This window comes from Caretta caretta, chromosome 6 (assembly GCF_965140235.1).
Source record: "Caretta caretta isolate rCarCar2 chromosome 6, rCarCar1.hap1, whole genome shotgun sequence".
In the NCBI taxonomy this organism is placed as follows: domain Eukaryota; kingdom Metazoa; phylum Chordata; order Testudines; family Cheloniidae; genus Caretta; species Caretta caretta.
The window spans coordinates 66,604,054-66,628,019 of NC_134211.1; the positions used below are offsets into that span (position 1 = coordinate 66,604,054).

At 49.2% G+C, this 23,966-nt stretch overlaps 1 protein-coding gene across 2 annotated transcripts in view; it reads left to right on the top strand.

Moving 5' to 3' along the window:
- Positions 1–23,966, top strand: part of PAPLN (papilin, proteoglycan like sulfated glycoprotein) — a 68,231-nt gene that overhangs the window by 31,324 nt on the left and 12,941 nt on the right. The window contains exons 7-20 of one of the 2 annotated variants that reach the window (XM_075129662.1): positions 100–223; positions 1,081–1,161; positions 2,632–2,804; positions 3,512–3,635; positions 5,056–5,182; positions 6,269–6,334; positions 11,046–11,253; positions 15,004–15,180; positions 16,359–16,515; positions 17,808–17,894; positions 18,980–19,250; positions 19,384–19,501; positions 20,691–20,820; positions 22,307–23,021. In XM_075129662.1, coding sequence (XP_074985763.1) covers positions 100–223; positions 1,081–1,161; positions 2,632–2,804; positions 3,512–3,635; positions 5,056–5,182; positions 6,269–6,334; positions 11,046–11,253; positions 15,004–15,180; positions 16,359–16,515; positions 17,808–17,894; positions 18,980–19,250; positions 19,384–19,501; positions 20,691–20,820; positions 22,307–23,021 — 2,558 coding nt within the window. The remainder of the gene's footprint in view (positions 1–99; positions 224–1,080; positions 1,162–2,631; positions 2,805–3,511; positions 3,636–5,055; positions 5,183–6,268; positions 6,335–11,045; positions 11,254–15,003; positions 15,181–16,358; positions 16,516–17,807; positions 17,895–18,979; positions 19,251–19,383; positions 19,502–20,690; positions 20,821–22,306; positions 23,022–23,966) is intronic. The other variant, XM_048855095.2, reaches the window with a different exon arrangement.

A 23,966-nucleotide genomic window follows, 5' to 3' on the forward strand; every position in this document is an offset into this window, starting at 1 on the left:
CCTCCTAGTGATCAGTCTAGGCCCTGGCCTTTTCTTTCTTCATCCCACCCCACGCCCTGGTTTTGATTTAAGCACATTAATGCCATTGTTTTCTGACAGGCTGTCGGCTGTGACAACATGCTCAATTCTGCCAAGAAGGAAGACAAGTGCCTGCAGTGTGGAGGGGATGGCAGGGCCTGTTACGAAGTGAAGGGCACTTTTGATGTGCTCAACCTCCCCAAAGGTACAGTAGTCTGGATTTTCTGGAAGGGTCAACAGGGGAGAAGGAGAGAGTGAAGCTTAGCCTCATTCTGACCCTTTGCATGGAGCTATCTGCTCTCTCTGCTCACTGGAGCCATTAGACCAGAACACTCACCCAAGCCCACCCATACAGCGGGCTAGAGCTAGAAAACATACTGACCACCTTTATCTGGGGGTCCCCTCCTAGTTCCCACTGCAGCCCTAAGGTTCTTCCACTCCTCCTGTATCTTCCCCAGCTCCTAGTCTCTTGTGGATGCCACAACTCTTCTAGAGGTGGCAGGCTCCATTGAACTGTCCCTCAGAGCATGCCTGCTGGAAGTGCTCTTTGCAATAGAGCTGGTTACCCAAGCTCTGCAGAACCTCCAAAAGGAGTGGGAGACTGGGACCAGGACTTGGAACCTGGTTCTCCCACATTGGCTGGCTCTGAACTACTTCAGCCTAATGATTGAACTGGGATGAATCTTTGTCTACTGAGTTTCAATCTGATGCATTTTGAAATGTCCGAGATAGGAAACTCTGAAAATCAGGGTTTATAATGGAAGCCCAAACAGGCCCCTGACTGTATTGTTTTCAGGGTGCAATGCTCTGATAATGCTGCTCTCAGATGTATTTTAGCCATGAAGTGGGTGGACTACTCCATGGGTGAAACAAATCTGGGTGCAGCCATCCTAAAATCAATGAAGCTGCAACAGCTGGATTGAGTTCTTTCCGGTTATCTCATAACTCATCCATGCAGTCACTAGCGCAGCTGGGCACAGCTCCTGTGCACATGGGCGACCATCTCACATCCTCGATCACTGTCTGTCAGTACCTTTGACCAACTTCCTTAATTTTCTTCAGGTTACAATCAAATCTTCATCATTCCCATGGGAGCCACAAGCCTCCGCATTAAGGAAGTTATGCCCAGCAGGAACTTCCTGGGTAAGACTGACTTTGTAATGAGTTTATTACTTCACCATAGAGATGGACTCAAGCCACAAAATTCTATTCTGACTTTCAAACACACTGGAGTTCAGGGGCATATGGGGCGGAAGCTTGCTCCTGCCCTCTGCAAAGGGAGGAGCTGGGCACAAAGTTCAATTCTAAATCCAGGTTTGGATATTGAACACCACTAGAGAACTAGGGGTGCTCAGACCTGGGACTCGGTCTTGGCCCAGCACCACTACTGTGACTCTATATACATGAGGATAAAAAGACCAAGCCCTATTTAAACCTTCCGCCTGGAACTTCTAAGGGTCTGACAAACATGGCAAAGTTTGGGTCTGGGTTTGTCTGTTTGCCACAAAGCTTGGTAAAGTCAAATCCAAACTTCTCCTGCCACCCCTACTTTAGGGATGGGCTCCAAGCACACAGGCGTCTTCTGGGCTGTCCAGTTCCCTGTGCATTAGGCCTTATCTTCCCCATGCTCTATGGATGGACTCCTGACATGCTCTTGTACAATACAAACATGACCGGGTTTTCATTACAGTGTCAAAATGTTCTATGCCACATTGGCAGGCAAAAGTGTTTATGTTGCAAACAGAACATGCAATAATCAGGTGGGGAAGGGAGAATACAGCAATGCTGGAATGGAATCTGCGGCAAAGAGTTGGACCATGCAGTGAAGAAGGCTCAATGTGCAGAAAAGCAGAGAGAATCATAGAATATCAGGGTTGGAAGGGACCTCAGGAGGTCATCTAGTCCAACCCCCTGCTCAAAAGCAGGACCAATCCCCAATTAAATCATCCCAGCCAGGGCTTTGTCAAGCCTGACCTTAAAAACTTCTAAGGAAGGAGATTCCACCACCTCCCTAGGCAACGCATTCCAGTGTTTCACCACCCTCCTAGTGAAAAAGTTTTTCCTAATATCCAACCTAAACCTCCCCCACTGCAACTTGAGACCATTACTCCTTGTCCTGTCCTCTTCTACCACTGAGAATAGTCTAGAACCATCCTGAGCAAGACAGCAGGGAGCATCAGTAGGGCTCGAATGTTGTCACAGGATAATGATTTCCTGCAGGGACTTGATTTCACTTGGCATTTGTTGAAAGCAAACACCGAAGGGAAGCACAGATGTTTATCTCCAATGCAGAAAGTACTGAACACAAGAGGGCATTCATTTCCCATGAGTTACCATGTTTGATGCACGCACCAGTTGCCACTGTCTAACTGGTTATCCCAGCAGTTACTCACAGCTTTCAGGAAGGTTGTGGTGCTTGTGTGAGGAAGCTGGGTTTCAAGTAGCTGAACCGAGGGCTTTGTAAGTTGCTGATGTCCTGTGAGATCTAGAGCAGAGCGTAAAGCCATGTCATATGGCATCTGGTTGAAGTGGTGTCAGCATGTCATGTGAATAGTGGATCTTCCAAATCATTCATCCCCCACCTCCTCTTTTGTGCTCTGTGGCTTTGTCCAGCCATCAAGAATGTGCAGGGGGAATACTATCTGAATGGGCACTGGACGATTGACTTCAGCCGAGACCTGCACATTGCTAGCACAGTTGTGCACTATGATAGAGGCTCGGAGGGGGACCTGGCCCCTGAGCAGCTTCACTCCAGGGGTCCCACCACGGAGCCCTTAGTCACTGAGGTAAGCAGCTGTGTTTACCCTCTCTTAATATTGTCATGCTGTGGTTGTTGGTCTTGGGCTGCACGTCACATTTGGCAGAGATGATGTGCTTGGTTTCTACAGGATAATGTCAGTAGATTTCAGGGGAGGCAATACACCTGTACTGAGCCCAGTGAGCAGGGATATCAGCAGGGCCAGCCTTTTGATCTGTGGGGCCTTCACCTGTAAGAAGGGGAACTATCAAGCCATGTTCACACCACTCACTGTCTGCTCTGATCCTGTTGCCAGAGAGGCAGTAGGAGGAGACCTGGTAGTGACTAGCTGTCTCTTCTTTCTGGTCAAGAAGCTAAAGAAGATAATAGGGGAAACTCATGAATTAAAGATCTGGTATAGGATGGGGGCATCCAAGTAGCTATTCATTATGCTTGTGCGTAAGGCCAGCCCAGGATACTACCTGCTGCCTAATAGAGGAGCAGCACAATCAACCAGCTCTGAAGAAGATGCACATTCTCTCTTCACTAGAAAGAGTTCTCTAAGCCTTAGAGTCTATGATGTATTAGGGAGGAAACAAAGCACAGAAAATAAATGGCCAATGAACAGAGGGGTGTAGGGAGCAGTAGGGGGAGTTTACCTGGCTTGGATCCTGAGGTAAGGGCAGGAAGAGTGGCCAGGAGAGAGAAAATACTGTTTTGTTTTCTGGCTCTTACTTCATTCTCTTTCCTTTGCAGCTCATCAGCCAGGAGCCAAACCAGGGGGTGCAGTATGAATACTACCTGCCCTTGCAAGGGCACAGCTCGGGCTACAGCTGGAGCTATGGCTCCTGGAGTGATTGCAGCTCTGAGTGTGGCGGAGGTAAGAGGGTTGGGGGCACCCTCACCAGCAGCAGACAGTGCCCAATGCAGAGCCAGTATCCAAAAGGAAAGACGCTACATGCTGCCATCTGAAGAACTGTCAGCAGCCCCTTCCCCAGGGCTGTCCCACAGAGAGATTAAGGAGCATTGGCAGCTGCAGTAGGCTATGAAGGGTCTGTAAATCAGAGGCCAGGCCGGGGTTCCCTGCAGGATTGTTCCCTACATTCTGTTCTTTAATGCTTTGTCCAGTCTAGTTTTCTATATCCTGAGTGATGGTGCTCCCACTGCTTCCCTTGGGGACAGTTTTCCAGACCGATAGATCTCCTCTCTGTCAAGGATTTCTTCCTGACAGGCAGCCTACGTTTTCTTTGGTTTAGTTTCATCCCTTTACACATAATTCTGCCCCCTCGAGTCACCCAAAACATGTCCTCACCAAGCCCATCTCCTTGCTGCCCCACCCCCACGTGACTGAGCCTGCCACCTCTAGTGCCTCCCTATGGAGCATCCATCCAGCAGAGAGGCTGCCAGAGTTCCCCTGTGGTCACACCATGTACACATCAACACACTCATGGATTTTCATTGAAAACCAGTTTCACGGTATGCTGAGCTCCTGCTTGCCCTTTCTCGCCTTCTTTGCTGGTGGCCATTGTAGTGACTTACCTCTCTTGCCCATAATATGAGTTCAAGGATGCCTCTGTAGAAGGTGACATCACCTCCCCTGCTGTTATAATCCTGGAATAGGGATGCAGAGTTGCCCCTTTTCCCAGGGGCTGATCCACTTTCATCCTGGCTTAGACCCAGCCTTGTTGGGCTGATCCACAGCTCTGCTGTTGTAACAAGTCCATGTGTTGTAGACAACAGACACAATTGCTAGATAAATTATGTCTGGCAGGGCACACCCCATCAGGAGCCAGGATTAGAATCCTGGTTCTTCAACTTCCAAAACACAGGGCGCAGCCATCTGAGCTAAAGGAAAATTCCTCTTCGATCTCTTTTACCCTTCCTGTGGGCCCAGCCGCTATCTAGGGTAGGTACTTCTATAGCCTCTTTCACCAGAGTATTTGAGCACCTCACAATCATTTGTGTATTTATCATCCCAACACCGCCCTGGAGTAGGGTAATACTAAGATCCACATTTTACAGTTGGGGAGCTGAGACACAGAGAGTCCATGGAGCAGCAGGGAATTGAACGTAGGTCTCTCAAGTCCTAGGCTGCTGCCCTAACCACTGGACCATTTATGTGGGAACAGGTTGTATAGAGAATCCTGGAGTTGCACCTGGCCCAGTTCTCTCTGCAGCATGCAGATGCTGTGGGAGCCCCAGACTACCTCAGAAATGTGCCATTCCCCAAACGATTGCATTTAAATCCCTTTTATGGATAGGCCACTTTAACCAGAATATTATTTTCTTTTCTCCTTTAGGTTACCAGTCACGCCTGATGTTCTGCACCATAGACAATGAAGCCTATCCAGACTATATGTGCAGGGACAAACCAAAGCCAGCCAATAACCGGACATGTGGTCTTCAAGCCTGTCCCCAGACAAAACGGTGAGACTTTCTCTTTCCACCTCTCTGGATTCTTCAAGCCCCTTGTGAAGTATCTTGAGACCCAGGAAAAAGAATGCTGATTGCCTTCTGCTTCCCCCACTGCCACCCCAGTCTGGAGCTGATGAAAGAATCATACACTTCACACGTCAGTGGAAACAGACATTTCTAGACCACCCAGGGGTAGGTGATACCTGAGCTGTGACTGACAGAACAGTGGTCAACGGGACTTAGTGCCTTGCTCACTTTAAAAAATGGGATATAGGCTACTAAAGGCCATGTCTACACGACTGTAGTAAGTTGACCTATGCTACGCAACTCCAGCTACGTGAATAACATAGGTCTACACTGCCGGGGGTCGACGGGAGAAACTCTCCTGTTGACTTATTGTACTCTTCTCATTGTGGGTAGAGTACAGGGTAGACTGGAGAGCGATCTGCTGTCAATTTGGCAGGTTTTCACTAGACCCACTAAATCGACTGCCGGTGGATCGATCTCAGAGCATCAATCGGGCTGTAGTGTAGATGTAGCCTTAGGCACTTTTGAAATGTTTTACCCAAGATGTGGGAATGAATTTCTGTGCCCATAAGGAATGGATCTACATGGCCTGAGTCTGTGTCCAAAACCAGGGGCTCTCACTTTGCCTAGGTAGAGTTGCTGGAGGTATTATCCTAGCCAAAGTTGGGGAAGGAGAAGGATTCACTTAGTGTTCATTCTTCCCTTCACTTGGAGCTGCAAATGTAAGAGCAAAGGGAGTTAACTTGCTGCATTCCCCAGGTCCTGGCCCTTTCTGAGAGGGCTGAGCCCTGCAATCCTTCCTCCTATGCGGCTGTCAAGCTCCCCCTTCCATTGCACTTACAGTTAGCTGCCACATGGCTCCAACAAGGGAATCCGCAGCATGTACCATTTTATCACCCTGGGACACCCTGGTGTCACCTCTCTGTATATCCAGTGGAATTAGTGTGAGGCCTGATGGAGCCCCTGTGTTTTGAGGGCACCTGGAAACATTTCTGCCTACACAATCGGCTGTAGCTCTAGAATTCTATATATTGCTTAAAGTCCTTTAAAACCTTTGTTCTGTGTATAAAGGATATCTTACATCTATCTGCCGGGAATGTGGAGCCACAGCGGCGCCTGGAGCTCTCAAATGAAGAGGTAACAAGAAGGAGATAGAGATTATAGAAAGCAGAGCTTCAGCTATTCTCTGTCCACTTCCCACCTAGAAAATCTAGTTGCTTGGTGAACCCCACTGGGTGTTTTCATCCTTGGTGATGGTTTAGGATGGTGCTTTGCTTTTGACTCTCACTGCCCACAAATGATGGTGGAGGGTCCTGGGTACTAGAAAAGGGGGAGCTTTGCTCAGACAGTGGTGAGCCCTACTGGTGATTTGCTCTTCTGATTTGACTATTGGAGGGGACAGACAGTTCTTTGTATCTTTCTGTTTCTGACCCTGAAATAAGCATTGCCATTTCCCTTGGGCAAGGCGGCTGCTTTTGAAGATTTTGCTCAATTTGTCAAGATGATAAACTCATAGAAAGAAAAAGAAATGCGGTAGGACTGCAGTGAATCACATTATTTTACTAACTAGTTAGAATGCCAAACTTCCTTTGTTGCAACCTCAAGTTTCCTCCAAAACTCTTCTCCCAACAGCATGTGCTCCAGTGCTGGCACAAAAGTGCCTGGATGCAGTGTTTACTGCAATGATATGGCTCTCCACCCTAACACCGGAAGCAAAAAGGAGAATAATTGTCCTCCCAACAAACCACTCTACTAATGGCTGAGTGGGACTTACCACCATGTTGCCCTCTACTGTCAATAGGGGGGCCCTTAGGCATCTTCTTTCATGGCTTCAATCTCGCAGGTTACCTCGGTTTACAGATGGCCTGTGATGAAAGAAGTGAGGCAGAAGATGCCTTGAGTACCAGTTGCAAAAGCCTCTGGGTGAATTTGGCCAATTATCATAAAGATCTTTTAACACAAGAGCGGCCATGCTGGGTCAGACCAAAAGTCCATCTAGCCCAGTGTCCTGTCTTCCAACAGTGGCCAACGCCAGGTGCCCCAGAGGGAATGAACAGAGCAGGTAATACTCAAGTGATCCATCCCCTGTCACCCGTTCCCAGCTTCTGGCAAACAGAAACTTGGGGCGCCATCCCTGTCCATCCTGGCTAATAGCCACTGATGGACCTATTCTCCATGAACTTATCTAGTTCTTTTTTGAACCTTGTTATAGTCTTGGCCTTCACAACATCCTCTGGCAAGCAGTTCCACAGGTTGACTCTGTGTCGTATGAAGAAATACTTTCTTTTGTTTGTTTCAAACCTGCTGCTTATTAAGCATATTATTCTGTGGCTTTATGGGGAAATGAAAAATTGTTTTTTTAACTCCACTATAGCATCTGCAAAATCTTGATGAGTGAATTTGTTTTGAATGGTTGGCAGCCTGATTAACCTGGGCAGTCTGAGCCTTGCTGCTGATTCCTGTTGTGAGGGAATTTCTAGTTATTTTGCAGATTTAGACTGAGTTATTTGCATTTGTGGCAGCACAGAATTATATCTGGTGGGGAACAAACACAAGGTCGTCTTTGCTCAGATTTCATCCTGTGGCACTCGTTGAGGTACTGGAGGTGTTGGGTGAATTTTTAACCACAGTCTGTGATTTAGTCCCATGTCCCTCCAGTTTGCTAAAGGTCATTGGGGAAGAACTAGGTCCATTGTTGGTGGAAATTGTCATTGCCTCCTTTGTAGAGCACAAGTTGCCATCTGCTTTGAAGGACACTTGCATATGCCCTTTACAAAAGAAACCTTTACTTGACATTAACAATATGAGCAATTATTTAACCATTTTAATATTCCCTCTTTTGGGCAAGATAACTGAAAAGGTTGCAAAAAGATGCTCTTATGGTATCTAGGTGCCTCAGATCTTCTTGGCCCTTGTCAGTTTGGTTGCATACTTGTGTACGGTACAGAAACACAACTTGATGGATAATGAATGATCAGGTGTCCACACTAATATTATTAGATCTATCAACTGCCGTAATTGCAGTTGACTTTGAGTTGTTTATGACTGGCCTACAGGCATAGGTAGCAATTGACGGGGCTGCTCTTGAGTGGCTCTGTTCCTTTTTGGCTGAGAGGACCCACAGAGTTATATTGGAAAATTGCTCATTGACCTTGAAGTCATTCTTGTACAGGATTCTATTGTGTCGCTTCTCTTACTCAGTAAGTATATGGGACTCTGAGTGGAGTTAATGAGGAGGATGGGCTGAGGGCTCAGTCTGGTTAAAATGGAGGTGATAATGGCAGGCTGGGGGAACAAGTAGAAGGAGATGGCAGAAATTATATCTGCCCTCTTTACTAATCAATGGAGCTGTTTTAGCTGGAGCTTACTTGATTAACTGGGAGGTAGCTGATGACAGGAAGTTCTCCATGAGCACCCCCTACTGCCGATTTTGGGCTCCACACACCACTGTGGTCCAAAATCATAGGCACCGACTCCGTGGGTGCTCTCGGGCTGGAGCACCCATGGAAAAAACATAGTGGGTGCTGAACACCCACTGGCAGGCCCCTCCTCCCCCTTAGCACCTGCGCTGCCGGGGGGCCTCTCCAATCAGCTCCTCCCCATCTCCCCAGCGCCTCCCGCCCGCTGTGATCAGCTGTTTGGTGGTGTGCAGGAGGCACTGTGGGGGAGGAGGAGGAGGAGCAGGAGGCAGGAAGAGGCAAGGGAGAGGGTGGAATGGGGCAGGAAGAGGCAGGGCGGGAAGAGGTGGGGTGAGGGCGGGGCTGGGTGACATCAGGGAAGATTTCCCCAGATGCTGGGGAGTGGAAGGGACCAACCCCTTCCGGCTGCTGGGACACTGCTCTGCAGCGTGGCCAGCTGGTGGCTGCCTGAGAGAGCCTGGCTGGGAGGTAGCTTCCACTCCCTGCCTGGGCTTGGGTGCCAAGGACCAGGGACGAGTGACCCGGAGCTCCCCCTTCCTGCATGTTTCCAACTTGCTCAGCTGCAGTCCCCGGTGGCTGAGCCTGGGCAGGGAGGAGAAGCTGCCTCCCCAGACAGGGAGCGGAAGTCACCTCCCCAGCCAGGCTCTCTCAGGCAGCTGTCGGGCTGCGGGGCAGCAACCAGGAGGGGACAACTTTAGAAGTGGCTCCCTTCTGCTCCCTGCCCCGGCTCCATCCTGCCAGGGAGAGCAGCAGGACATGCCGGGGGATAGGGGGGTGGGCAGGAGCAGCGGGAGGACAGAGCGCCCCCTTCCTGCAGGTAACGTGCAGTGGGGAGAGTATGGTGGCCCAGGGCTGGGCGTGGGGGAGCGGTTGGTCAGGGGGACATGTGACCTCCCCTTTATATCATGCCTCCTAGTATGGGGAGGCACCAGTTGTCTATGGGGAGCCCTTGGGAGGGGACAGAATGGGGGCAGGAAGAGGTAGGGCAGGGGTGGGGCCTTGGGGGAAGGGATGGAATGGGGGCAGGGCCTGGGATGGAACTGGGGTCGACCCCGCCCCGAAATTGGGAAGTCGGTGCCTATGTCAAAAATAACCCCTATCTGATGTCCTTCAAGGTGTGCTGCAAGGCCCATCTGTGTTCCCAGGCATAGGGTTGGAGCATGGGTGGAAAGGGCTAGGACAAGGGTTTTCAAACTTTCCTAATGTGGACCTCATCCTAACAGTGGGATTATCGTGAGGAGCCCTCCCCTCCCAACTCGGTGGCAACTACTGCAATTGTTTACATGACAAAGAGTATGTCTAATGAATTTTTAGCATTTTTTAATGCAAGTCAGCAGTTGGAAATAAGGACATAAGCCAGCACCCTGTGACAAGGAAGCTGTCCACCGACCACCAACAAGGGGTCACCACCCACATTCTAAGAATGGGCTTTGAGACAGAATGGGGTTTTGGTTTTTCTCTATACTGTAGCTTGTGGCTGGAGTTTGTTAGGTGGTCGGACTGATTGCATTGCTTGTCTTCTATTGTGCAGTCCTGTATGAGATGTTTTCAAGGATCGCACTCTAGTGTGATGGAGAGATGCCTTTTTTCCCCCTCTTCCTTTTAGAAATAAATAAAAGTGGTGCTCTAAGGGCATGGTTACATTACGGGCACTATAGCGGCACAGCTGTAGACACTTCCTACATCGATGGACATGGTTTTTCCGTAGGTAATCCACCTCTCCGAGGGGTGGTAGCTACGTCAATGGAAGAATTCTTCCAGCGACCTAGCCTCATGTACACTGGGGGTTAGGTCAGCTTAACTATACCACTCAGTATGAATTTTTCACACCCCTGAGTGGCATAACTAGGTCAGTCTAAATTTTAACAGTAGACCAGGCCTGAGGGGTCCCCACACAGTCAGAAAGCCAAGTGGGTTGCACTCAGGGATTGGTTCCACAGGGCTGCCCCATTGCCCACCTACACTATGCAGTAATTGTTCATGTTTAAACTCACCTGTAACTTTACTCCAGCTACATTTGAGTTTCTGCCTCTGGTAATGTAATGGTGATCAGCTCCACACTGACTGTTATGGTGAAACTCACTTAACATATGGTCAGCTTGTGTAGTCATCCGTTACTTTCATGGCTGCCTCCTGAACATGCAGGTATAGTGCAAATTGCCACCTTTGCCAATTTTCTGGAGTGAAAGACAAAAATATGCCCCTGTGACGTCCTGTCATGCTGTGGTGGCCCTTTGTGTCTTTCTTTCTTTCTGTTGCTGATGTTACAACACAAAAAGAGATTTTCCCCTAACTGGTTGAACTGGGGATTTAAGAGTTAACCTTGGCCCTTTGGGCACCAGCTGTGATACAGCAAGCTCTATGTACAGGGTCTTCCTTGCTAGCCCTCTTTGTTCATTGGTTCTGTGACGGCTTTCTGTTACCTACAGCTGGAAAACTGGGGAGTGGGGAGCCTGCTCAGCCACCTGCGGGGGAGGTACCCAAACGCGTTCCGTTTACTGCATGTCATACAATGGACAAGCCTCCCAGGGGGTGGTGGACGATGCCAAGTGCATGGCCTTTGCGGAGCAGCCCCGCAGCACTCAGCCCTGCAACATGCGACAGTGTGCAACGTGGAGCGCAGGGCCCTGGTCAGAGGTGAGTTTACCCTTTGAATGCAATGTACATATCGGACAACCACCCTCTGAGCTAGCACACCAGGGATTGCACTGGGGACCTTCAGAGCTAGAAGTGTGAAATGCTACAGCTTGAGCTAAAGAGACAGGTTCTCCACCTAGGGCTGCAACAGACTTAGATCCTGTGCAGATTGGGCAGAGAAAGGGACTTGTAGAACATACTCTGTGCAGACGGAGGACCAAATCCTGCCTTGGTCCTTAATCTACAAAGGCATTACACTAAACTGTATGTCTGGGCAGAGTTCAGTCCATACACGATATTGCGAGTTGGATTGTTGGTGCCTGGGTGTATTTGTGTCTCCACAAGGGGGAACTCTTTGAACCACTTACATGCAAGCCTGCCAATGAGGAAGACATTTGAAATCCTTGAAGCATAGAAAGGAGAGATGGAGGACACCTATTAAATCCTGTCTAATCCATCTTCAGTGCAGGGCTGAAATTTAGTCTCCTGAATTTACGTTCAGTCCAGCAGTACAGCCTGGCAACATTTGTATTGCTGTGTTGAGACATTGCATTGCCTGAAAAGGTGCACCATAGAATCATAGAAGATTAAGGTTGGAAGAGACCTCAGGAGATCATCTAGTCCAACCTCCTGCTCAAAGCAGGACCAACCCCAGGTAAATCATCCCAGCCAGGGCTTTGTCAAGCCGGGCCTTGAAAACCTCTAAGGATGGAGATTCCACCACCTCCCTAGGTAACCCATTCCAGTGCTTCACCACCCCCCCTAGTGAAAAAGTTTTTCCTAATATCCAACCTAGACCTCTCCCGCTGCAACTTGAGACGATTGCTCCTTGTTCTGTCATCTGCCACCACTGAGAACAGCCTAGCTCCATCCTCTTTGGAATCCCCCCTTCAGGTAGTTGAAGGCTGCTATCAAATCCCCCCTCACTCTTCTCTTCTGCATACTAAATAAGCCAAGTTCCTCTGCCTTTCCTCATAAGTCATGTGCCCCAGCCCCCTAATCATTTTCGTTACCCTCTGCAGGACTCTCTCCAATTTGTCCACATCATTTCTGTAGTGGGGGTGGGTGGGGGGAGGCAAAACTGGATGCAGTACTCCAGATGTGGCCTCACCAGTGCCAAATAGAGGGGAATAATCACTTAGAATCATAGACTTTAAGGTCAGAAGGGACCATTATGATCATCTAGTCTGACCTCCTGCACAACGCAAGCCACAGAATCTCACCCAGCAACTCCTGTAACAAACCCCTGACCTATGTCTGAGCTATTGAAGTCCTCAAATAGTGATTTAAAGACTTCAAGGTGCAGAGAATCCTCCAGCAAGTGACCTGTGCCCCATGCTGCAGAGGAAGGTGAAAAATCCCCAGGGCCTCTGCCAGTCTGCCCTGGGGGAAATTCCTTCCCGACCCCAAATATGGCAATCAGCTAAACCCTGAGCATGTGGGCAAGACTCACCAGCCAGACACCCACGAAAGAATTCTCTGTAGTAACTCAGATCCCACCCCATCTAACATCTCATCACAGGCCGTTGGGCATATCTACTGCTAATAGTTGAAGATCAATTAGTTGCCAAAATTAGGCTATCCCATCATATCATCTCCTCCATAAATTTATCAAGCTTAATCTTGAAGCCAGATGTGTCTTTTGCCCCCACTGCTTCCCTTTGAAGGCTGTTCCAGAACTTCACTCCTCTGACGGTTAGAAACCTTCATATAATTTCCAGTCTAAACTTCCTGATGGCCAGTTTATATCCATTTGTTCTTGTGTCCACATTGCTACTGAGCTTAAATAATTCTTCTCCCTCTGTGGTATTTATCTCTCTGATATATCCCTCAATCTGCTGGCAATGCTCCTACTAATGCAGCCCAATATGCCGCTTAGCCTTCTTGGCAACAAGGGCACACTGTTGACTCATATCCAGCTTCTTGTCCGCTGTAATCCCCAGGTCCTTTTCTGCAGAACTGCCACTTAGCCAACCTGTAGCAGTGCGTGAGATTCTTCCATCCTAAGTGCAGAACTCTGCACTTGTCCTTGTTGAACCTCATCAGATTTCTTTTGGCCCAATCCTCCAATTTGTCTAGGCCACACTGGACCCTATCCCTATCCTCCAGTGTATCTACTTCTCCCCCAAGCTTAGTGTCATCCATGAACTTGCTGAGGGTGCAATCCATCCCATCATCCAGATCATTAATGAAGATGTTGAACAATGTAATATGACAGTGTGGCATAACATCATGGCATTGCAATTCCTGAAACAGATTCAGGACTCTACATTTGTCTTGAAAGATGCAGGAAAAATATATAAATATGGAGATTGCCACAGATTCCAGAATGGTTTGGATACTAGGAATCATGACAGTGAAATTAAAAGAGGAATGTCGCATTGAAAAACACTAAAAAATATATATAAAATGTAATTTCTAGCATAGCGGTCACAACACAGCCCCACCATGTGAAAAAACAGAGAGTTCCTGTTCTCCCTTTGTCATCAGGAGAAACCAATTAGGAGCCAGAATGTGGATCACTTGAGTGCGACAAGGTCTTTGGGCCGGGGATCTGGACAATGCAAGAACCTATGTTCTCTTCCCTGCTCTGAAATACTTACCTTATGCTGATTTCTGGATCCGGCCCACCAGCTGTTTTAATCCGGCCCTCGAGCTCCTGCTGGGGAGTGGGGTCTGGGGCTTACCCCGCTCCGGCGCTCCAGCTGGGAAGCAGAGTCGGGGGCCGCTCCATGCAGCTCCCAGAAGCAGCGACATGGCTCCCCTCTGGCTCCTACATGTAGGGGCAGCCAGAGGGCTCCGTTCTGCACACTGCCCCCACCCTAAGTGCAGCCCCTGCAGCTCCCATTGGCCAGGAACCACGGCCAATGGGAGCTGTAGGGGTGATGCCTGCGGACGGGGCAGCATGCAGGGCCGCCTGGCTGTGCCTCCACGTAGGAGCCGGAGAAGGAACACGCCACTGCTTCTGGGAGCCGCTTGAGGTAAGCGCCGCCCAGAGCCTGAGCCCTTGAGCCTCCCCCTGCACCCCAACCCCCTGCCCCAGTCCTGATCCCCCTCCCACCCTCCAAATGCCTCAATCCCAGCCCAGAGCACCCTCCTACACCCCAAACTCCTCATCCCCAGCCCCACCCCAGAGCCTTCACCACCTGCCAGAGCCTTCACCCCCCCCCCCCATCCCTCCCACTCCAGCCCGGAGCCCCCTCCTGCACCCTGAATTCCTCATTTCTGGACCCACCCTGGAGCCCACACCCCCAACCAGAGCCCGCACCCTCTCCCACACCCCAACCCCAATTTTGTGAGTATTCATGGCTCGCCATACAATTTCTATTCCCAGATGTGGCCCTTGGGCCAAAAAGTTTGCCCACCCCTGCACTAACATCATAACCTGTAGCTCGTGTGTATCACTTTGCATCAGTAGATCTCAAAGCACATTACAAAGAGGGTCAGTATCCTCATCAATGGGGAAACTGAGAGGTGAAGTGACTTGCCCAAGTCACCTAGCAAGCTAGTCGCAGAGTCAGGAATAGAACCCAAGTCCCAGGCCAATGCCCTGTCCATCAGGGTACTCTGACTCCTATATAGCCGAAGAATGATGGCATCCCAGTAACATATGCATTAGGCTGCTTCTCCGATGGTGGTTCATACTGTACGTTTTCAAAGCTGACTTCTATTTTGAAATTGGGGAGCAGAGCCAGGAAGCTCAGAGGTACCTGGCTGCATTCCCTGTAACAATCAGGCCCCTTCTTGCAGTGCTCAGCCAGCTGTGGAGAGGGTGTTCAGACCCGGACTGTCACCTGCAGAACCGAGTTGGGATCTCAGACTCAAGACTTTGCCTGCCTGACAGAGCCTAAACCACTCCTCAGACAGCCCTGCAGCAAGGAGAATTGCATCCAGAAAATTGGTTGGCACATTGGAGTCTGGGGCCTGGTGAGTGTCGTACCCTCATGGTGCTCGCTTCATCAGTTAACTTGTACTCAAGCAGTGTTTCTCACATATTGTGCTGTGACTGAATCGGTCCGCATGTTGGTTGAGGCCAGGAGCACATACTCCTTCGTTATCAGCTCCATGGCTCAGTGTCACAGCTTGTGTCTTCTCCAAAAACAAGCCCTCTGGGGGGATCAATGTTTTAGTGACTGTGGCAGCATGCAGCTGATACACTGAAACAATCCACTCCTGTTGCTTCGTTATTCCCATTTCTGTGACACCATTATCAACATCACAGCTACCCATTTGAATGTGACAGATGGAGTATGAGAGAGGCTCCATCTCTATTTCGCTGGTCATCATGTTTGGTGAATTGAAGTATGTTTCTGAAAGGGTTCAAGGTAACCCAATTTAGACAGAGGGTCGCCTGCCTTTAGGTAGAGGGCCAAACTGTGTTTAGCCTGACTTGTGGTCAGGATCAGCACCAAAGCTAGTAGACAATTTCCCAAACTCAATTTTGCCCCATCTGTGCCAGCTGAGTTAGCCTGAACTGTCTTAAAAGATGCTAAGCACAGTTCCTGGCACCATGTAGATGGGGCCTTAACAAAGCTAGGTGAGCCCTTATGCCTTAATCTGGTCCTGTCTGATGCATAGGATTCCAACAAAATGAGGGAACGAGCGCTTGGTTTGGGTGTCTAATTTTGAAAATGATGTCCTCTACCTGATTAAAGGCGAGAAGTGTCTTGCTGGGGCAGATGTTTTACACAGATACTTAATCCCCCTTCCCCGACTTCCTTGCCTTCATTCCTGGCTGCTGCCAATCCCCCCCTGCCACCCCCACCTTACTTCCTAGCAAGGGTGGTAATGCCAGTCAGCTATGCTACCAGAACCATCAAACCTGGTTGCTCCATTGTCAGCCCCATTGAAATTTGGTACTTGGCCCCAGAGAAGGGGGACGTTAGGACTCTGCCTACCAGGGCCGTTGGACCCCAGTAACAGACAAATTGCTACTAGCCATGTTCAACAGTTCAGGGTTGGTCACACCGTCATTCAGCAGGCTGCCATGGGCTATGCTTTGGCATGTTTTGCCAGCAGCTAACCATATTCCTGGTCAGCATGCCAGGCTCGTGGAGTTACTGTATTCTGTCTCCCTGCTCTCTCATCTCATCTTTCTGCCCAAGTGTTCGAAGAGCTGTGACTCAGGCATCCGAAAACGCCAGGTCATCTGTGCTGATGGCGATTCCAAATTCTACCCCCCTGAGACGTGCAAGGCCAGCCAGCCGCAGACCCCAGCCGTGCTGGGAAGCTGCAACACTCAGCCCTGCTATCTGCCGCAGCGTAAGTGACATTACTAGACCTCTGGATTTTCCTAGGATGTTCCTGCTTTTGAATAAAAATTCCCAGTTTCTCATGCCAGCAGGGCTGATTGTTTCAAAGCCTCTGCTCCTTGCCTGCCCATTTGTGCAACTTTCATAGAGCAGCTAGTTTACTCCATCTTCCCGCGGTGCCTGGAATGGGTTTCCTGCTTCCTGTGCTGTCTGAAACGTGTGAATCAAGCACGTGAGCAACACCAGTGCCTACCCCTTTTGAGACTGATGCTTTTAATTCCTGTATTTCCCTTGCCTGTCTGATGGCCTCTGTCCTGGGTGACACTGAGGATTGCATCAGGGACCACCAGAACTAAAAGTGTGAGTCTCTGCCACGTGGGCATGGCTCTGTAGCTGGGGGTTGTAACGGTCTCATCCTCTGTGGATCAGGTGTAGACAAGGGCACACAACACACTGACCAGGGTGTTGTTACAAACACTTGCTCTCCATACTTCTCCCTCCAGCCAGATAGGAGAATCAAACCAAATGTACCAAAACCTGCCCTACTGTGTCTATCGCCTCAGAACTAGGGGCATTGCTTTGACGTTTCATCCAGTCCAAGCTGTCTATCAGCATGGATGCTCTGAGCAAACAAAATTCCTCATTGGCTTCAGGAGCTTTGAGGTCTCCTGTTAGCTATGCTAATGCTATGATTCCACCCTCAAAGCCATAGGACCCACTCCTGATTGGTTCATTTATCAAGTCTGTTTGGCTTCAAGCAACAGCAGCCTAACAATGGGCCCCAGAATTAGTTACCTGAAGTCTCACATGACAGAGCAGACAGTGTTTCACCATTGCTTATAGTGCTAACTGTAGGCATCTTTGTTAATCCATCTTACTCTCTCACTATCCCCTGCAGGGCAATTAATTTTTGGCACACTGTGAGAGATGTCCAGAGTTAGGATATTGCCCCTCCTGGCCTGAAAGCTAAAGGCTGCAGAGATGTTGCTGCCCACAGCTGTGTCATGGCAGATCCATGATTTGACATGTTTCAACATGTCATCTGGTTGGCTAGGGTCTTTCTCTCCCTCCTCTGGCCTTATAGGAATGTGGCCGTGGATTATGCAGGTTGACAGAGAATGATGCCAAGCTCCTCCCACACTGGGTCCCCCCAGGATTTGGAATAATTTTGTGGACACTTTATCCCAATCTGAATATTTCTTCTCCTGTCCAATCCCATGGCACAGGTGAATACAGACACCTGTATTCACTGACTAGTCCAACCCACTGCCTATATTCTGTCATTTGTCCATCTCCTTGCAGAGGTTCCCAGTATGCAGGACACCACAGGCTATGACATCAGCCGAGAGTACTTGCTGACCCGCTACTACCCAGACAGTGGCACTGCAGGTTTGGAAGTCGTGTGTTTTCTTTTATGATGTCCTCTTTACTGTTTTCTTTATGTGGCTTCCATGGGCTGCCAGGAATTGTAGGGCGAGGAACAATTTATAGATCCTTTTATATCTATATTGAGTTGTATCTAGATACAAATTCAAAAAGGAATGTATATATGTGTGCATAAATCCTAGACTTTGATATGGGTGGCATTAGGCATAGTGTAAATGGAGTGCCTCTTTGGCAGTCATGTCCAAGAGGTTGCCAGGAGAATAATAAGTTTACTATGGTCCCTTGCCAGCAGGGCAGTCCCAAACCTTTCTTCGCCACCTGCAGACTTGCTCCCCATCTTATCTCTAGAAGAGTTCCCCTGTTTCCACTCAGTTGTGTGCTGCAGGCATCTTTAGGTTTCAAGTCTGACCCAGAATCTTGCATTGGCAGCTCCAGTGCCTTATTTTGAACCACTACTGCAGCGGATACAAAAGATATTTGGGAACTAAAGACACCCAGAGAATCTGAGAGAACAGGGAACCCCCATTTGGGGGAGAAAGTGAAACAGGTGGGGGGCATCTCAGGTCTGTTACTGAGCTGGGTGGGTTTGTAGAAGGGAGGGAGTAGCCAGCAAGTGATTTGAGGTGACTGATGCCATATTCAGTCTTCACGAAGGTCATCATTCCTTTGAAGGCCAGTCCGTGTGTATTGAGAAACCTGCTAAACACTTGCCCGCAGTCACTTTATAATAGGAATATTTGAGGGGGAAAACTGCCCATATGATGTAGCTAACAGTGTTTCCTGGACTAGTGGGAGGACAGGAAGAATATTGTTAGAGACCATTTCTTAAGGGTAATAGGTCATCTGGTAGCACAGTAATCTTAAGGAACCAGAATTCATTGTGAATGGGAACCAAAGCTTCAATCAGGAAGTTCCCTGTGACTTTCTCCCAGGTGGAAAATGTACGTTAACAAGTCTGGCCTCAGAGTCGGACTGGTAGAGGACTTCTTTCATCTATCAATGTGCTTTGAACAGAGGCAGAGGAAACAGAGACTGGATTTTGTTGCCCACCTGAAATGGTTGCATGCATTAAGGAATTTTCTTTTCAGTTTATAGCAATGAAAGAACAATCCAAGGTAGCTCCACACACCATCAGCTCCAGCCCAATGAGGACCATAGCTCTAACTTCTTGCCTCTTCGTTGGGAATCCCACTCAAGCTCTTCAGGATCCCGGCAGTTCAGCTCCCATCAGGATATTGCCACAGGGACTGGCCCTTGGGACTGCAGCCAGAGCCCTCATGGCTGCTGCTCAGATGGCCGCACTCCAGCTTCTGGCCCTTTTGGGCAAGGCTGCCCCTTCAGCACATGCCATCAGAGCAGGTTAGATGAAACAGTGAGGTTTGATCTGGTGGAACCACCCTCTATGGCAGAGTTGATGATTACAGACTGCCTTTGTTGGGTCAGGGTTCCAGATAAGACAGATTTTGCTAAGCCCTTTGTCTTTTCCCTGCAGGTATGGATGTTGCCCTGATGGAATATCAGCTGCCCAGGGCCCCAACAATGTGGGTTGCACACAATATTACAGTGATGTTTATGTGAGCAGAAACAGGCCTGCTGCAGCCTCCCCAACGGTAAGTGCCAGAACTCTCTAGAACCTTTTACTAATAATATTGAGATCTGGTTGAAATAGCACATTGTTTTCAGGGTTTGGCTCTGGCCCTGGAGACTGAGGTTTTTGGCTCCTGTTCTACGCTTTCTTTATGTCTCCTGACAATAACTCTGGGGAAGTGATAGAGGGAGGATGCTAGATGCCCACAAAGCCAACATTCCTATCTGCCGCCACTCAGTGAGCCCCACTGGAATTCCCTCGTGCAATGGGTCCCGGGTAGTGGTGTAGAAGCTGCAATTTGTGCTGCTGGGTTGACGAGTGGAGCATCCTCGTTTGGGGAAGAGACTCAATATTCCTTATTATAGGACACTGAACCAAACTCCCTCTCTCAAGGCAACTGGAAATCAGCAGCACTGCATGTGGAGAGGGAAGTATTTGATTACTGGGCCTGTGTTTGATGTATGGTTCCTGCCATTCTATGAGGCTAACTTTGATATGATTGTTTTTTTTCTGAAAATGTAAGTTGATAGGTCTTTGCAGTGGGAGATGCTAGATTCCGGACCTGTGTAGAGTCAGTTTGGGCTAACAAGGTGGTTCGTGGTCCAGTACAGGTTAGCGGGGCATGCCAAAATGCAAACAGGGACAGATGGCTTAAGCGATATCGAGAGTTTCACACTTCGAAGTTGCCCATTTTAACCTAACCTAGGTGAATAATGACTGAAATTCCATACCATTCAATTATCCGGTGGTCTATGTGACATGAGACAGTGATCCCCGTGACATGAGACAGTGATCCCCATCCCATTCCTTGTGGACAGGGGAGAACACCACCATCGCCACTGGCAGTTCCCCTCTTCGCAGTCTCAACAGAGTAGCCAAGGGCAGGAGTGGCCACAGAGAAAGAACTCCCTTCTTATCCCTAGAGTTGATTCCTTCAGGCACATTGGTGGGCAGCATAGGGAGGCTTGCACTGCCCCGGAACTTGCTGTCTCTGTTCTGGAGATAAGCAGAGAATCTCTTGGCTCCAGTGCTGTCAGTCTAGCTCCCCCCGCTGGCATGACACTTACTCATAGAAAATCAAAGTTGATAATGGCTCCTCGAGCTGCTAGACCAATCCAGTGGGCAAACTGTATGATTTCTCACCTGTGCAGCAGCTGGTGCGGTAGCAGTAGCTGCCCAGTAACTTTTGGCTTTGAATTCCTTTCACTAAGGCAAGCCAAGCTTTGTCCCAGCAGAACCCGTCTGATGAGTGTCGAGGGTCTTTCTATGGCTGCTGCTATGACAACATTGCTTCAGCTTCAGGACCTCAAGGGGAAGGATGCCTCAATAGACCCAGCCAACGTAAGTGATGTTTTGGCTTCCTGCTTTAGAAATGTGCCTCCCCTGAAAGGAAAGTCCCACAGACTGTAATAGAAAATGTGAAGCTTTGTATAGGGTTTTTCACATATCCTGTAAAATGTAATAAAAAATACTCTCCCTGCAATAGGATTCTGTATGATGGTTGGAAAAAAACATTAGAGAAATTCCTATCAACCCCTATTAACTTTCTTTAGAATCCTATTGATTTCATCTCTGTTGGAGTCTATAGGACTTCCTCGTAAGGGCCACTCTGCAGGCCAGGACTCACTCATGCATCCCTGCTTGCATTGATCCCTGTCACCCCAGTATGGTTTCAGGGCTATAATTAGGGGTTGAACATGTCACTTAAGGCTTCAATTGAAGATTTGAAGCCACATCTCTGAGTAGCAAAAAGAAAAGGAGTACTTGTGGCACCTTAGAGACTAACCAATTTATTTGAGCATAAGCTTTCGTGAGCTACAGCTCACTTCATCGGATGCATACTGTGGAAAGTCTCTAAGGTGCCACAAGTACTCCTTTTCTTTTTGCGAATACAGACTAACACAGCTGTTACTCTGATCTCTGAGTAAGGGGCACTGCAGAGCCATCGTGCTCCAGGAGGAGCTCCAGGGAAATTGTTACTCAGTTTTGTTCCTTTAGCTCAGAGGAAGTGCTGTTTGCCCCATTCTAGGATAGAGCTACTCTGTCCCCCAGGACACCAGCTGTACTTGGCAGAGTAGTATCAGGAGTGTGCTATTACATCGCCTTCCCCAACCCCCTTCTCGAGCACAGGGACAGCCACTGGGAGCATTTCTGCCCAGCCATCCCCGGGAAGGGACAACTTCTTGCACACTCCTCCTCACCCCTATAGTGGCCACTTTGTAATCTGGGCCATAGCATCTGAAGCTGCTTCTCTGATGCATCCTAGCTCTAGGGAGTCAGAACAGTGCCTGTGAGTCAGCAGGAAGCCCAAGGTTCATAGGGCCACGGGATTACATTTACTCCTTTGTCCTAGCATGTGGGGGCCAGAGCACCTTGTGTTACCCTAGGTTTTGTGGCCAGTTCTGGTTCCAAGCCTCGGGTGGATGACCTTGGAATGACACCCTCCCTCTCCAGTCCTAAAGCAGGAACCCCAGAGCTCAAGAATAACTCACAATAGTGTAACACTGTGCTGGGCTATAAAACCTAAATGAACACCAGCAGCCCCTGGGAGGTAAGTGGTGGTATCTCCATTTTACACATAAGGAACTGAGACACAGAGAGGTGAGAGTGTCTTGCTCAAGGTTACCCTGGGAGTCAAGGACAGAGTTAGGAACAGAACCCCAATCTCCTAGCTGGGTATGCTACTCATGAGATCATTCTCCTTCCACAGACAGCAGCCTTGGGTAGCATGGCGATAAAGCTATCGGGGCTATGTGCTCAGTAAAAAGGGGACCCAGGAGTCAACCCTCACAATCAGATCTTTTTCTTTTCTGCCATTTGTTCATAGCTTATCCTGTCAAGTGTCTGCTGCCCAGTGCCCAGGGCCCCTGCACAGACTGGACCACTCGCTGGTACTTTGTAACTGCTGTCGGCAAGTGCAACCGGTTCTGGTATGGTGGTTGCCATGGCAACACAAACAACTTTGCCTCAGAGGAGGAGTGCATGAGGGCCTGCCAAGGCTCCATTGGAACAAGCAGTGTGGGGCACCAGCACCACAGGGGGACTTCGCACATCCACTCTGGCTCCCACCCACGAGAGGGAGAAGCCCAAGGACAGCCGCAGCCATCTGCAAGAGGGACTGAGAGTCATAGCCAAGGAGGAGGAACACGAGGGTCCTTCCATGTTGTCCAACCTGGGCCTGATAGCCATACGGCATGGCAGGGCACAGGGCTGCACCACAGGGAGAACGGCTGGAGCAGGACCATGAATGTGGATATACTGCCAGAGTCTTCACAGAGGAATGGCACTTTGGTTAGCCAGCGCTGGGGCTCTCGTCACTCTTCAGCTCCTGGGGAAAGGAGGACAGACCAATCAAGCCAGCTGCATGGGAGGGGAGAAACAATGGTGTCTGGGCACTCGGAGAGGCAGCTAACTGTCAATGGGCAGGTGGTGCAGCATGAACATGAGCAGTGGCGGAGTTCCTCTGGAGCAGACACTCTGGGGGTGGATGGACTTGGGCATCGAACCTTGCCGGGTTCCACCTTGCAGCGAAGCTTGTACAGGTGATGCTTTTATACCACCTCGCTGTGATACCAAAGCACCAAGTGCCATCTTCTACCGGGGGAAATGTTTTCCAATCCACAACTAACTCACTCTCCTGAAATCTCCCACTACAGATTACTTACAATAGTGTCCCTGTGGAAAGCCAGCTGTCCATGCAATGGGGATGTCTAGTACCCACTTTACCTCTTCTGGGGCCCACTCCTGCACATCTCATACAGCCATTGACTTGAGTGGAAGTATTGGGTGTGTAAGGAATGCAGGATTTGGCCCTTAATCTCTATCCTTTATATCTAGTGGGCACTTTACAGGGATCCTTGTTGGCCAGCTCTGGCTCCCATTTAAATCAACAGGAGTTGTGCTTACTTACACCAGGGTTAAATTTGGCCCTGTGTGTGATTTCAAGACTTTATTTTGGCATGGTAGGGGAACAGCAGTGGGGTTAATACTGGAAATGGATCCAGATCCAGCTGATGAATGCCCCACAAATCCAAGGCATTTGAATTTCAGGATTTGAGAATTTGGTTCGATTGTAAGTCTAGAGAAAACACTAGCTTGGTGTCTTCGAGGACCTGGATTCAGATTTGATTTTGTTCTCCCAGACTAGGGTTTTAATGGTCTCTGCCTCTACCTCATCGATTGGCTGTCCACAGCATTTCAGCTTGTAAAGATTGGTCTTCTCCCCAACAGGAGAGGTCTAGCCCTGGATTGCCGAGCGCAGGCTTTCAAGCCTCTAGTCTCTAACAGAGCTATATATAACTGACCTCTGGGTTACTTAGCTCACTATTGTGTAGCCCCCATCCTGTCCTTAAGGCCTATCTTACAGGTATGTCTACGCTGGAGCTAGAGGCGTGATTTCCAACTTGGGTAGACATACCTGCACTAGCTTTGGTTGAGCCAGTGTGCTAAAAATAGAAGAGTAGCCACATCAGTGAGCGGGCATAGCT